At 57.1% G+C, this 15467-nt stretch overlaps 1 protein-coding gene across 2 annotated transcripts in view; it reads right to left on the bottom strand.

The window, feature by feature from the left end:
- Positions 1 to 6373: 6373 nt before the first annotated feature.
- The window catches only part of TFEB (transcription factor EB), a 47396-nt gene continuing 38302 nt past the window's right edge, over positions 6374 to 15467 (bottom strand). The window contains exons 1-9 of one of the 2 annotated variants that reach the window (XM_082414919.1): positions 13316 to 13394; positions 12593 to 12818; positions 12258 to 12512; positions 11604 to 11681; positions 9955 to 10075; positions 9808 to 9864; positions 9225 to 9300; positions 8466 to 8613; positions 6374 to 7468 (exon numbers count right to left, since the gene is read on the bottom strand). In XM_082414919.1, the coding sequence (XP_082271045.1) occupies positions 6980 to 7468; positions 8466 to 8613; positions 9225 to 9300; positions 9808 to 9864; positions 9955 to 10075; positions 11604 to 11681; positions 12258 to 12512; positions 12593 to 12802 (1434 nt within the window). In that variant the 5' untranslated portion in view covers positions 12803 to 12818; positions 13316 to 13394 and the 3' untranslated portion in view covers positions 6374 to 6979. Of the gene's footprint in view, positions 7469 to 8465; positions 8614 to 9224; positions 9301 to 9807; positions 9865 to 9954; positions 10076 to 11603; positions 11682 to 12257; positions 12513 to 12592; positions 12819 to 13315; positions 13395 to 15467 lie in introns of those variants that run through there. The other variant, XM_082414918.1, reaches the window with a different exon arrangement.

Here is a 15467-nt window from a genome sequence, read left to right as displayed (position 1 = left end):
CTATTTGAGGACGTGTTTGTGTGCACACGTACGTATGTGTCACGAAGGTGCGTACGTGGATCTTTGTGTGTTCCCAAGGTATGGAGTGTCGGGGGGTGGGGAGCATAATGGGTGAGCACGGTGTGCTGGGCACACGACGGGTGTGTGCTCAGGCTGCAAGGGGCACAGTGGTGTAATTGTAACGCGTGTGACTGTGTGTGCGCTGTTGTACACAGTGTGTGCATGGGGGGCTGGGCCCCAGGCCCCTGCTTTTGGGAGGGGCTGGAGTTGGGGGGCCTGGCGGGGCGTAGGGGGGTATCCCTGGCTGTCAGGCCCGCGGTGGGTGGGGGCGCCCCCGGCGGCGGTGATGGAGCGCCCCGCTCTCCCGCCAGGGCTGCCAAAATACAGCGAGACAGGGTGTAATTACCGGCACTTACCGCGGCCATTACCCCCCTCGCCGCGGCGCGTGACACACGACCCGTCAGCTCGGCGTTCGCACCATTAAGGGGCCTCATTAGCATCCCGGCTCAGAAGCAAAATTACCCTCACTGCTCATTTCAAGATGTCATCAATTTTAATTTAGGGCCCCAAAGATAGTACAATGGGAAGGCCCTCCCGGCCCGCCGCACACGGAAAGGGAGGAGAGGATGGGGGAGGGGCGGGGGGCAACCAGGCCAAGGTGCGGGGGGAGGGAGGAGAAGGACAGCGGTGGGGCGGGGAGCAGAGGCCCGGCGAGGAGGGGAGGAAAGCGCTGGTCTCGCCCTGCCCCCAGAGAGGTCCCCAGGCTAGGGCCTCCGCTGGAGCCCCCTGGGGAGGAAACCGGAATTGCAGGGACAACCAGGGACAGGGCCCTGACCCACCCGCCCCTCGAGGGCCAACTGGAAGTAAGTCTGGAGCCACACCTTGAGCAAGATGCTGTGCCTGGCATTTCCCTTCAGTTATTCCTTTAATTCCCACAACAACCTTGGGAGGTAGAGATGGCAGTCCCCAGTTACAGAAGGGAAACCGAGGCAGAGAAAGTCTCCCCCACCCCCCTTAACACGGCAAGCCACGGCAGAGCCCACATTTCAACACAGGCCCGTTTGGTTCTGCTGCTCCCTGCCTTCCTGGACCCAAAACCTGTGCCTCGTGGAATAGTCTTCTGGTCAGTGCCTGGGCCCCCCAGCTTCATCTGCTGCCCATCTCCCCAGCCCTCTGATCCACAGGCGGCCTTCGCACACCGCGTGCCCTGTGCCTGGAATGCCCCCTCCGTCTCCTTGTCAGCCTGGTCCCTCATGATTCAGTTTAATACCGCCTCTGCCTTCCTGTAACCCCTTGCTGAATCACCATGGCTGTTCATGTGCCTGTCTCCTCGCCCCCACCTGCTTGGGGACTGGCTCCTAGAGAGTAGGGACTGTCCCTTATCCACCAGGGCATCCCCAGCACCCAGCACAGAGCTGGCTCTAAGGAGTGCTCAAGGTTTGCTGAGAATGAATAACCACTATCTTGCAGCCAGTCTTCCTGCCCTCAGGTGGAGGCGGGCTGCTGTCTGGGTGGAAAGGGACCACAGAGTTCTCCCCAGCCCACCCTCCATCGCTCAGATGAGCACCTGGGGCTCAAGATGTGGTCGGTGGGCCCTCGCGAAGGGCTATTTCAGTCTGTCCGAGATGGCACAAGAGTGGGCATGCCACAAATGTTTGAGTGACTGAATGATTGAACACATGGATGAATGCACAAGTGGGTGAGAGGCGCACTCCCCAGGGTGCTTTCAGGGTTCTCCAGTGTCAGAAGTCTTAGCTATTTCCTCTCCAGGCCTCACAGCAACTTGACTTATCAGCACTCCTGGGACATTTTCATTTTACAAGCAGAGCCTGGGCACATACTATGCCCTTAAAGAGCCTCTTTCTTCTGAAAGGGGAACTACACAGGCCAACGGAGATTTTCCAGGAGGTGGGGGGAGCCTTCTTGTTATTCCAGCCAGCTCCACCACCCCAGTCTGTCTTAACTCATAATGGGGTTCAGGTCAAGGCCCTGAACCCAGTGGGCCTCGGTTTCTCCAAGTGTAAAGGAGGAGGCCATAACCCACACCGCAGCTTCTCAAGCTATGGCGCGTGGCTCAGCGACCAGGCAGCAGGAGGAGGGCCAGGCTGAGGGCAAAGGGCACTGCCAATCACCGCACCTGCCCTGGCCCAGACCGGGTCCCGCCTGCCTCCCCTGCTACCCGCAGCCCCTCCAGCTCCCTGGCCACCTCCAGAGTGAGAGGAGGGGGAAGGACCCCCATCCTGAGCCCTGAGACAGGGTCCTCGCTGGCGGCAGGCGCCGCTCCCTGGCCTCACAGAAGACAGATCGCTCCCTTAATCACTCTGGAAAAGAACCCCAAGCCGATATAATATTATAATTAATTAATTCACTAAAAAGGTATTAAATTTCTCTCCCCCCTGAATATTATCTGAATTCATTGACCTTTAGAAAAATCACCCTCTAATTGTAACCAGGTCCAAAAGCATTTGCAGCCTGTCCCTTTTACATTAATAATATCTTCCCGGACTCGGCTCTGGCTGCTTAAATATTGTATAAATTTCACTGACCCCCTCAGAAAAGAGAGAGCAAAGAAAAAAGATGAGGCTGGAGGAGCCCGAGAGGGGGATGGAGGCTGGACCCTGGGAGGTGAAGGTCTCAGGAGGTGAGGGACAGGAGGTGAATTGAAGGAGTTCTTTCTAGCTGCTCCAGCTGACATGCCAGGTGGCGGGGAGGGGCCCGGGCTCTGAGATGGGGAGGGAGGCATGGGTTGGGAGCAGGAGGGTTAAACTTAGGGTTCGTTGTTAGGAGGCTATGTGGGGGGTGATATTCATAGTGTATATGAGACGCTTATCCAAGCCAGTATCTCCAAACAGTGAAGAATCTCTGATTTAAAGGAACGGTGGGTGAAAAATCTACAAACAATAAATGCTGGAGAGGGTGTGGAGAAAAGGGAACCCTCTTGCACTGTTGTTGGGAATGTAAACTGATACAGCCACTATGAAGAATAGTATGGAGTTTCCTTAAAAAACTAAAAATAGAACTACCATACGACCCAGCAATCCCACTACTGGGCATATACCCTGAGAAAACCATAATTCAAAAAGAGTCATGTACCACAATGTTCATTGCAGCTCTATTTACAATAGCCAGGACATGGACGCAACCTAAGTGTCCATCGACAGATGAATGGATAAAGAAGATGTGGCACATATGTACAATGGAATATTACTCAGCCATAAAAAGAAACGAAATTGAGTTATTCGTAGTGAGGTGGATGGACCTAGAGTCTGTCACACAGAGTGAAGTAAGTCAGAAAGAGAAAAACAAATATCATATGCTAACACATATATATGGAATCTAAAAAAAAAAATGGTTATGAAGAACCTAGGGGCAGGACAGGAATAAAGACGCAGACGTAGAGAATGGACTTAAGGACACGGGGAGGGGGAAGGGTAAGCTGGGACAAAGTGAGAGAGTAGCATGGACGTATATACACTACCAAACGTAAAATAGATAGCTAGTGGGAAGCAGCTGCATAGCACAGGGAGATCAGCTCAGTGCTTTGTGACCACCTAGAGGGGTGGGATAGGGAGGGAGGGAGGGAGATGCAAGAGGGAGGAGATATGGGGATATATGTATATGTATAGCTGATTCACTTTGTTATAAAGCAGAAACTAACACACCATTGTAAAGCAATTATACTCCAATAAAGATGTTGGGGAAAAAAAAAAAAAAAAGGAACGGTGGGTGATGGAAACTTGAGAAATTCCAGGAAGGACGTACTGAGGTCCTGTTTCTCCCCCCCTCCATCCCCACCCCAGGCTTCACTCCACTTCTGGCTTCCCAGACAGCCCTGTTCTACAGATGGTGGAGCAGGCCTTGGAGGAGATGCCGTTGGACGTCCAAGATTTCCCAATGCTGAGGAGGTGGGTATAAGGAGCCAAGAGCCAGCACCACCCCCGGCCTGTCCTCAGCAGGGCCCAGAGTCCACTCTTGGCCTTCTATCTGAACAAGCAGGGAAATGCTCCACAGACGTCAGGGGTAGAAAGCCACCTTCCTGTGTGTACACCCCGGTGAGTGTGTCTATTTTACTTCATGGGTCTCGGATCCCAACTTCCTCCCAGTACAAGAGGTGAGAAGCCAGCAGCTGGTGGGGGAAGGACAAGCAGATACAGGGAGTGGAGCTGAGGGTGGCAGGACCCTCACACCCAGTATATCTCCTTGGCTTTGGGGCTCCACAGGGGACCCAAAGGAGCTGCAGCTGCTTGTCCTCCCCCAACCTGGCTTGGACCCCTTCCCAGACCCCACTACCTTTTCACACTTTGGCTTGTTCTCAAGGCCGTGGGGTTTCCTCAGTGAAACGAGGGGGTTTGACAGGTCCGTCTCTGCCTTCACACCAATCCCTCACCCACTCCACCTTTTTACAAACAGTTTCCCCGTCGTGGACCCGACGTCTGGAAAGGTGTTGTCTACCAAGTAAAGGGTGTGGATGAAGACTGCATCCTCTTCTTATTTAATCAGAGATGTTCATAACCACCAGTCAGAAGCTGTTGGCCGACGCCATTCCAGCCACAAGCTAAGGGTCATGCAGACCAGTCTCAGATACACAAACACTTCCTGGTGGCTTGCTGAAATTCTGGAGGTAGCCTCTGTGCCTGCTTGAACCAAACCTGCAGGGCCCGCAGGCAGACAGCTTGAAAAGCACAATTAAGCTGAGACATCGGTCCCACCCACCCCTGCCAGGGGAGCCGGCAGCTGCCCGCTCCTGGCTCTGTGGCACCCTCCTGTGGGCAGAACCTCCCCCCCACTCACTCCCCAGTGCTGCCCCATGGGCTGGCTGTCCAGACCCTGCTTCCCCAGCTGCAGGTGGTGGCCAGGCTGAAGGAACCTCGGGGCAGGAAGCCTGCAGGCAGGTGGAGGGGGGATACCATGGTCTTGAGGGGCTGCTTGAGGAAGCAGGAGGGCAGCTCTCCACTCCACTGAGTCAGTCCCCAGGGTGAAGGGGGAGAACAGATGGGGGTAGGAGAGAGTCCTCAATGGCCTGAAGGATGGCCTTGGGATTTCCACACCCCCATGCCTCCCCCATCAGGTATCTCCCAGCCAGAGTCCAGGACCTGCCCCAGGAGGGGCTGAAAGGGAGGTTCCCAGGCTGTGGGCAGGTCCCGGCAGCAGGGTGGCACCTGGAACTGGAAGGAGGTGCCAGCACCTGGGCTGGCTCCAACTCACAAGGTCATCCACGGCTCCATCTGACCTTGAGATTAATCCCTGGCCCAGCCGTCATCAGCACCCACACACCCGGCCCCCTTTCCTTCTCTCCCGCACACATTAATTGTTCCAACGTTGATTCAATCTCCCATTCTGCAAGGAGGAAATTGCCCACTTAGCCATTTTCATCCTGGGATTTTTCTTTTTTTTAATTAGGCCCCTTTGGCCTCATAGGGCCCTATGAGGGGGAAGCCACTTTGGTCTTTGCCTGAAGAGACTGTGGGAAGTCGAGGGAGAACCAGGGAAACCCCCAGAGACCCTCTCCTCCCTCCCCCCAAGACACCCAGGGCTCAAAAAGCTCCCCCTTCACCCCTCTCTGCCCCAAGCCCGTTTCCCCATCCTGGGTGAGGTCATAAAGCCCCAGGATCTTGGAGCAGAGGCCCCAGGAACTATTGTGCAGTGAGGGAGCTTTAGCCCAGAGAGAGAAAAGGGTTAGTGGGGGCCTGGCTGCCTGATGGTGCCGGAGCAGAACCCACGCCCTGGGCACCACCCAGCATCCACCCAAACTCCCAGGTGGGAGTGCTCCCACCTCCTCCCAAACTGGTTTACATGGTCCCTCTTTCCCCAAACCCATAGAAGGATGCAGCCCCTCATTTCCTAGGGAGTCTGTCCTGCTAGAGACACTAAGTCAGAGGGCAGAGGGTTTTGTCCACACAGATCAGGCAGCCCACCTATGGAGGGGAAAGAACTGGGGGTGGGGACAGGAGAAACATGCCCCCCATCCCCGGCCAGGGGTAGCCTGGACCCACAGTGCCCAAGAGCAGCAGTTAGGAGCAGTAGACTTGGACAAGCAACGGGGTCTCCCACATCACCCGGGTCAGTGGTCTCAGGCCACAGCTGGAGGTGTGAGACCGGCAGGGCTGCGGCGCCACCTTGTGGCCGCGAGGAGGGACAAGGCCCCCGGCAGCTCCTGAGCCTCCTAAGTAAGGCTAGATCTCCAGCTTCCCATGGGGCAGGGCTGGGGAGTTGGGGGAAACTAGGTGATGGACTCAGTCCCTCCTGTCTGTATCCCCCTTCCCTGATCCCCATGGGGGCATTTGAACTCTGAATCCAGGAAGGAGCCCACCGGGTTGAATCCTCCCATCTCTGTTGTCCCCAGACCCCCCTCCAAAGAGACAGGACAAACAGGTACAAAGCACAGTGTTTACTAAAGGCACAAAGTGGGGAGCCTGGAGGGGAGCTGCTCTTCCAGCAGTGACCCCACTCTAACTTGAACCCAGCGCCTCCTCTTCTGGCCACCCCCGCCCTCACACCACTTGATGGAGAGCTGTTAGCACCAAAGGGGGGTGGGGGGAGTGCCAGGCTGGAGGACAGGCTTGTTGCCATCAGAGTCCAGAAAGGCAGGCCTGGGCACCCCCTGGACCAGTCACTGCCTCCAAGAAGGAACTTCTGGACCCCTGGTTCCAACGAGTCCTCCTTCATCGGTGGGGGGACCAGGCTCAGAAGGTAGGACCTCGTCTTACCTCCAGCACACCCTGTATCCTCCCTCGCCCTCACGATTTCACCTCCGGGAGCCGGGCTGAAGGCCTATTCCTGCCCAGCCCCATCAAGAGGGCTGCCCCTGGGTGGGGGGCTTCCGACCCCACGGACTGCCAAGGGCACTAAGCCCAAACAGGGGGCCGACAGGGCGGAGTGAGGCAGGGCAGGGGCTACTTCACACACAAGTACAGGCTGGAGGGTGGGAGGGAGGTGGCCCTGGCTCTCCCACCCCCCAGGCCCACCCCCGTGGCCCAGGTCACAGCACGTCGCCCTCCTCCATGCTGAAGCTGCTCCTGCGGCTGCTGGCTTTGGAGGCCTCGGGGGACATGGTGGAGAAGAGGGGGTCGGAGGCCAGTGGTAGCAGTGAGTCGTCCAGGAGCATGAGGTCCAGATCCTTCTTGGACAGGTTGGGGAATGGGGAGCCATGCTCTGGCCCCAGAGGTTCGGGGTAGCCTGGGGGCCCTTCGTTGCCCCCGCCCCCAAAGCTCAGGCTGTGGCTGAAGTCCAGGTGGTGGAATGGGGACGGTGGCTGGGCTGGCTGGGCTGGCGGGGGCAGCTGGGCCTGGGGGGGCAGAGCCGGCAGTGGCTCAGGGTCGGGGACCTCGGCCCCCAGCAGCAGGGCCTCCCTCGGACCCTCCTCGCTGGGTAGCTCCTGCTTCACCACCTGCTGGGCCAGCTCGGCCATGTTCATGCCCGAGGGCGAGGTGGTGGGGAGGCCGTGCACCCGAGCCTGCATCTCCAGCTCCTGCAGGTGCGGCAGACAGAGGCTGGAGGTGCACACCCGTGGGCACCCGTTGCCCGCCCCCCACCTCCGCTGCAGCCCTTGCCCCTCCTTTTGTGGCACCCAAGACCACAAAATGTCTCAGCTGGGAGGAAGCATAGGGCAGCTCTAGAGTCTAGACCAGTGTTTTTTCAAACTACAAGTCGCAACTCATGAGTGGGTTGGGAAACCACTACAGTGAGCCTTGACCAGCTCTCTATTTTTTTAATTGAAATAGACTTCCCTAGACTAGACTAGACGAGAAACTATCAGAATGCACTGCATCTATTAAGGATGAGGGTTCTTTCATGAAACTTTGATTTTTCACTTTGAGTATGGCTATGTGTGCTGGATTGTAATGTGAATTGTATTATCTACCATAAGAAATAGAAGAATTTTAAGCTGTAGTCCAGCTGCCCTTTGTATAGATGACCAGCCTCAGGTCCAAAGAGGACAAGAGGCCTTCAACACAGAGCCAGGACTAGGCAGCTCTAGGTGGTAGGATGGACTCTCCCAAGCCTTTGTTCTTTCTCTTGTCCCCTGTGGTGATTCTTAGCATTACCCACCATAAAGTCCCAGCTCTCTGCCTCCCACAGGGGTAGGTTTGCCCTTTCTTGCCCCCTTGATGTTAGGTATAGGCATGTGCTTGCACTGATGGAGGAAATGTGAGCAGAAGGGACAAGTGTCACCCTAAGGGTGACATATGGCTTTAAGAGCCAGCTCTAGATGTGCCTGTCCGTCAGCTTGGGTCCCAGAATGAGGGTCTCATGGAACAGGCCCTCCAGCTGACATCTGTTCCTTAAAGCTGCTGGGGATTGTTTGTTACCAAACTATAACATCCTGACTGATACATCCTCCCTCCTCATGGGCATCATCCCCATGTCTACAACTTCAGAAGTATAAGCACTGCCCCTGGGGTCAGGACTCAGGCCAGGGGTCAGGAGTCCGAGCTACCCAAGAAGTCCAAGTTCAGGGGCCAGACCTGGATGCGGAGCCAGAGCTGCTTGTTGGTCATCTCCAGGCGCCGAGAGTGGTTCTCCAGCTCCCGGGACTTCTGCAGGTCCTTCTGCATCCTCCGGATGTAATCAACAGAGGCCTTGAGGATGGTGCCCTTGTTCCAGCGCACATCCCTGCAGGCCAGGCAGAATCAGAGGTGCATGCTCAGAGGAGGGGGCAAGTATTTGCCAGGAGCTTAGTGGGTGGAAGTAAAACCCTGTTCGGAGATTATGTCGCCTCTCCCAACTTTGCCCCAAATCCCAGATCCAGCCAACCCCTACTTATGAAGGAAGCTGATCTCCATCTGCACAGAACGGGCCTTCCCAGGTAACTATGGTGCCACCACCCACGACACTAATCTCAGGAACCAAGCAATTCGGAGCAGCCTCCTTCCCCAGGCCTCCCATTCCTGCCACCAACACCCACACCCACACCCATCCTTGACTCTCACTACTCCTGTCCCTGGACCACCTCTGCACCAGTCCTGTGGCCTCGCCAAACTTTCCCAGCATGACTCCTCCTTCAGGAAGTACCCCTGACCCCACCCTCACTTCTGGGACATCTGCTCCTCTGTCTTGAGCCTTCCTTATTTGGGGGAGGGAGGAATCTTCTTTTCCCAAATAGATGATAAGCTCTTTAAGGCAGCAACCAAGGGATTCTCTTCCCATCCCTTCCCCCTGGCAACCAGCAGTTAATACCTGTGAGCTGCTGCCCTCCCTTCCCTTCCTCCAGGAAACCCACTCACAAGTCGTTGGCCTTGGGGATCAGCATTCCCAGCTCCTTGATTCGGTCGTTGATGTTGAACCTCCGTCTCCTTTCAACTAAAAGTAACAAATTCCAGGAGGGGTCATTAGGGGGATGAGGACCCCACCTGGGACGAAGGGTCCAGCCCAAGCAGGGATGCCTTAGTCCTTCTGGGAAGTAATGGGTGACCAACCAAATGGGATTTCTATGGGGGTGAGGGTGTCGGGGGCAGGTCGGACACAGCTAAGGGGGTCAGGCTGCAGCGGGCGAAGCTGCCTGGGGAAGACTCTCTCTCTCTCCACTGCCCAGAACTCCTTCCCAGACTCCACGCCCTAAAGAAAACAATCTGATAAACTCATTCCCTCTGAAGTGCTGGGAATTTCATGAATACCTCTTCCCTGGAGCTCCTCTCCCACCCCTTCCTAGAAAGGGCTGACGGGAAGAGGGCTGTGCTGAACCCAGTCACACCAATGCCAGGATTTTAAGGCCTTGGGTAGGGAATACTTCCTAGAAGCTGTGCAGGACAGAGAGTGGCTTTTGAGCCAGCCCAGGTGAGGGGAGGAAGAGGGGCTGGGGAGACTCACTGAGGTTGTGATTGTCTTTCTTCTGTCGCTCCTTGGCCAGGGCCCGGCTCTCAGCATCTGGAGAACAGGAGAGGAGAGAGGAGCTGGGAGGGGAAGGGAAGTGGCAGGACTCGGGAGCTGGGGCGCAGGGAAGCAGTGGGCTGGTACCTGTAAGCTCTCGCTTCTGGGTCAGGTCGGCTGGGCAGGAGCTGCTGGTGACGCCCACCAGGGAGGTGGTGACCTGGGGGTCTCCACTGTACACATTTAGGTGACTGCTGGACAGGGGCAGCTGCAGGGTGAGGTGGGGAAGGGTACCCGATGAGCAGCCCCCTGTCTTCGGGGGGCTCTCCCCAGGGCCCATCGTCCCAGGATTCCCCGGGACACTGGGGGAGGCTGCGCTGGGGTCACCCAGGGCAGAGTCCAGATCTGAATAAGAGGCAGCCCCTGCCCTCAAGGAGCAACCAGCCAGCGCTGGGAAGCAGCTGGAGAGAAAGGAGATAGTGGGTGAGAGGATTTCCCCCAGGGCCTTTGGAAGCCAAGGGGAGGGGCACCTAATCTATTCTGGAGTTTCTGGAAGGTTTTCAGAGGGCGTGGTGAGGAAGGGCACTATGGGCAGGGGGACGGCTGAGCGGTGAAGCGGCCAGGACAGAGCATGAGGTCACAAGCACCTCAAGCTGAAGGAGCGCAGTGGTGGCGGGGGAGTGGGGGGAGATCCTGCCGGACGCTGGAGGGCAGGTTCCACTTGCAGAGCCCCTGGGACTTGGTGATGAGCGGCCATTGGGGGTTTAAACGGGCCCCACAGGGACAGGTTTGAGCTCTGGAAAGATCTTCCCAGTTCCTGCCACACATTCACACAGAGCAAATCACAGGCCCAGAACCCTGCAGGGTACCCTGGCCCCCACTAAAGGGGCCAGACGCTGTGCCCTCCTCTCTGCCCTCCCAGTCCCCGATGCCCCTGCTGGCAGCAGGCTTCCGACCCACTGGCCCCGGCCAACTCCTGATGAGCCCCTGGGCACTGTCACCAGGCAGCGGGGATTGAGGACTGACGCCTTGACTTCCCTCAGCAGCATGGGCTGGGGCCCAAGGGGCAGGCGTGAGCAGCTAAGGTTCAGGGATCTCCAAAAAAAAGGGAAGGGAACACCTGCAATTCCACCTGCTCAGTGTAAGTACCTGTCCCCCCTTGTGCAGAGCTAGCCCCCAATTTCTTGCCTTATCTAATTTTCCCACCAGCCCGTGGATAGAAGGCATCATCCCCAGGGGCTCAGAACAGTTAAGGGACTTCCCAGAGTCACAGCCAAAGCCAGAATCGAGGCCTCTGGATTCCAAGCCTGACCCCTTCCCACCTGCCCTGTTACCTCTGCCCAGGAAGCCCAGAGAGCATTAACGCTGCCAGGAGGCTGCCGGAGGGAGGGAACCGAACCAACCTGAAATCACCTGCCCCTCGGAGTGAGGGACACAGGCCTGTGCTTTCTGGGTCCTGGGCTTGGTAGAAGAGGGGGCCCCACATCTCAGAGAAACTCATCAGCTCCAGGCCTTCCTGGGGCCACACTGCTCCCTCAGTACCAGTGCCTCCTGCCCCACCCATGACCCAGGAAGCCCTCCCCAGCCCCTCTCCCCCCACAAGCCCCACCATGCGCGCAGGCTGAGGTGCACCCTCTGGATTCACAGTTCTGCCGGACCCTGGGCCCTCGTCACATGATTTGATGGAGGTGACTCTCATCTCTGTAGGAGATATTCTAGTTCTCTCCAGGCTCACAGCCGCTGCAGGGCCGCTGCCCCTCCCTCTGACACACCCGCCCCGCCCCGGCCAGCAATACCGTGTTGGGAATCTGAGTTTCTGGATTGATGAAGCCCAGGACATCGTCCAGACACATAATGTTGTCGATGACATCAAACTGAAAGGGAAAAAATAGTCCACATTGGGGGGTGCCTACTCGGAGAAAGGCAGGGGAAAAGGGGCACTGGGACAGCCACTGACCTGAAGGGACCTTGGCTCCCACCTCACCCCATCTGCTCATCTGGGGGGACGGAAACAGACCCAGAGAGGGGATGAGCTGTCCAGGGCCCCCAGGCCCCAAGGCCCAGGCCAGGGCTCTGCCCAAGGAGCCAAGCTGCGCAGGGAGATGGCTTTATATACCCTCTGTCAGGACATGGCTTTGCAGGTGTGCTGGGCATTCCTGTAGGAGTCTCCTGTGTCCCCCTAGCAGAGGTTTCCAAAGTAGGGATGTTTCTCCTGGGAGATTGGGGCTCCCTGAGGGCGGGGCCGCGTCTCCCCTCAGACGGGGTCTCCTTGAGGGCGGGGCCGTGTCTCCCCTCAGACCGGGGCTCCCCGAGGGCGGGGCCGTGCCTCCCCTCAGACCCGGGCTCCCCGAGGGCAGTATCTTGCCTCTGCCATTAGACCAGGAGTCCCAGGAGCGCAGCACGTGGCCCCAGCTCCGCTGGTGGCAGGCACCGGCCAGCTCCTCACTCACCTCCCGCTCAGGGTTGGAGCCGATGTGCAGCATGGCCATGGGGCTGTTGGGAGCACTGTTGCCGGCTGAGGACGACAACACGTGTCCGGCCCGCACGCCCGGGGAGGCGGCTGGCAGGGGCTTTGGGGAGCCCTGAGCAGGGCTGATGTGGGCAGCAAACTTGTTCCCGTAGGTCTCAGACAGGTACTCCCGCACCTTCTGGTCCCGGGACTGCTGCAGGTGGTAGGAGGTGGGGTTCTCCAGGTAGGACTGCACCTGGAGGGGGGAGGAGGTAAAGGGCTCAGGGCGGGGGCTCCGAGGACCGGGGCGAAGGGTCAGGGTGGAGCAGGCCTTACCTTCAGCACCTCCCCGGGCACAGGCGGCGGAGACTGGAAGTGGACGGGGGTGTTGATGGCGGGGGTGGGCGGCGCGCCCAGCTGCTGCTGCTGCTGCTGCTGCTGCTGCATGTAATGCATGACGGCCTGCTGCTGCATGCGCTCCCGCTGCTCCTCCTGCTGCGCCTGCTCCCGCATGAGCTGCATGCGGAGCCCGATGCGTGACGCCATGCTGGCTGCTGGCTCCCTGCGGACGGGAGGGAGCAGTGCTGTGAGGCACGGTCCCCTTCAACGTGCATGGGGTCCTGGGACTTCCCCGGTGGTCCAGTGGCTAGGACTCTGTGCTTCCACTGCAGGGGGCCCGGGTTCCATCCCTGGTCAGGGAACGGAGATCCCGCAAGCCACGCCATGCAGCCCAAAACAAACAAACAAACAAAAAAACAAAACAAAGTGCACAGGGTCTTGGGGAAGGGGCCAAGACAAGGGCAACCACATTTTACAGGAGAGGGGGAGAAATTTGCCCAAGGTCACCAAGCAAGTGGGTGACAGAGACTTAAACCCAAGTCTGCTGGTTCTTGGGCCAGAGATGCAGACTCCCTCCAGGTCAGCCTCCCAGACTTGAAGTCAACCTTGACTCCTTTCTCTCATGCCACCTGGTGAGCCTCCAGATCTGACCTCAAATACATCCTCCTCTGCCACTGCCTCGCTGCCACCAGTGTGAGCCCAGCCTCTGCTATGCCTTACCTGGCTTCCTGAAGTCACCTCCTAACGTCAGACTCCCTCCTGCTTGCCCCATGACATTCTACTTGCAACTCAGTAATTAGAGGGGTCCTGTTAAAACCAAAGTTAGATCCTGTCCCTCTTTCGGCTCAGAACTCTCCATGGCTCCTGTTTCACTCAGTGTAAAAGCCAAAGTCCTTAGCATAAAAAGCCCTCTATGATCTGTCCCCACCTCATGGTCCCTGTGACCCTATTATCTCCTACTCTCCTCCTTGTTCCATCTGCTCCAGCCACACCCAATCCCTCAGACATACCAGGCACGTTTCCTACCTCAGGGCCTTTGCACCTGCGCTTCCCTCCGCCTGAGGTGCCCATCCCCCAGACACCACCATGGCTCATTCCTTCACCTCCACCACTCAAGTGGGTCACCTCCTTACAGAGACCTTCCATGACTACCCTATTTAAAACTGCAAACCCCCCACCAGCTCCTCCCCCCCACGACTTTATGCTCCTTCCCTGTTTTGTTTCTCCATGTCACTTATCACCATCTTAAATATTACACATTTTTGCTTACTTATTTCAATTCATTCTCTATCTCTTTCTCAACAGGAATGCAAACTCCCCTGAGGGCAGGCATTTTGTCTGTCTTGTTCACTGCTGTGCCTCAGGCCTCTATGAACATGTGCAGGAATGGTTACTATTTATGAACCAGCATTGGCCATACAGCAGCGAGCCAGCTTCAGTCCCTGAGCTCCTGGCATCTACAGTTCAGTAAATGAGAAAGGCAAGTCCTCAGGCCATTGTAACCCTGCGCAGGGAGGGCCACTGCAGGGCACCTGGTCCTCCCAGGGCCCAGGGAGAGCTTTCCACCACCCAGCACATCAGCCCTGATCTTTGAAGGGTCTCAGGAGGACAGGGGACTAAGGCCTATTTGGGAAGGGGGCAGGACAGGACAGAATGAGTCTTGCAGCTGGTTGCACTCTGTCCCTAGCTCACTGAGTGACCCTGGGCATATCCTTCCCCCTCTCTGAGCCTCCATCTCCCCATCCACAAGATGAAAACCTTGGACTGGGTGATTTCTAAGGTCCTTCCCAGCTGGGATGGGCTGAGACTCTCTGAGAGGTGCAGGGGCCCTGGGGGTGCCCAGATGCCATAAGGTCCTGACAGGGGCTGGAGGGTCCCCTCTCAGCGATACTGCAAGAGGCAATACAACTTCGTAGTTGAGCAAGTGCTACAAACAGGGCTTGAATCTCAGTTCTGCCACTTCTTTGCTGTGTGACCTTGGGCAAGTCACTTAACTTCTCTGAGCCTCAGTTCCCTTACCTGTAAAGAGTTTCAGAAGATTGGTGAGAGCGTTAAATGAAAATATTGTGTCTTCAACAGTGTGCAGCACTTGGTAGGCTGAGTGGGTGAGTGATGGATCAGCACAAGATTGGAGGGTCAGCTACAGCGTAGACCAGAGGCCAGAGCTGTGCCCCAAGGTCCTAAGGATGAGACCAGACCTCTGGGGGTGGCAAAGGAAAGCAGCACAGGCTGACACGTTCTGCCTAATGCCAGACATCAGACTAAGTCAGCATTAGCGGAAGGTACTGGCATATATTCAGTGAAAATCACCGGATCATGGAAATAATAATAATTTGCATCTATCTGAGCATTTACTGTGTGCTGGGCACTGTTCCAAGCACTTTAACCTCAAACAGCCCCATCTGGTAGCTTTGGTTATTATTCTCCTTCTACAGATAAGGAGAAACAGAAGCACAGGGAGGTTAGGTCTCGGGCAGCGGGGACAGTGCTGGGACCCAATCCCACATTCTGGCTCCCCGGCTCATGGTGGGTGAGGGTGAAGGGTCTTCAGACCATCATGTCTCCATGTAGAGCTGGGAAGGCGTTTGTCCCAGGTTGCATGTCTGGTTGATCCAGGGCCGCCCCAGCCACCTGACCCCCAAGCCAGGACTCCTTCTAATCACCCTGCATCCCGCCCTACAAAGTAGAGCAGCACTACCCATCTCGAGGGCTGAGTACTCAGTGGCCCTAACCTTACCTCCCTTCCTCCCTTCTCTGCCCCCATAGGCCGGGAATTTGTGACGAGGCTGCCTCAGCCCCAGGGGTCTCTCTGCCCAGCTCCCTGCAGGACAGTTCCCCCCCTCCTCTGTCCTGCAGCAGGGACACATCTGCA

Source organism: Balaenoptera physalus (genome assembly GCF_965194825.1).
Source record: "Balaenoptera physalus genome assembly, chromosome: 11".
Taxonomy (NCBI): domain Eukaryota; kingdom Metazoa; phylum Chordata; class Mammalia; order Artiodactyla; family Balaenopteridae; genus Balaenoptera; species Balaenoptera physalus.
Note: the sequence above shows the minus strand (reverse complement) of the source record. Positions and strands in the feature narration are given on the sequence as shown.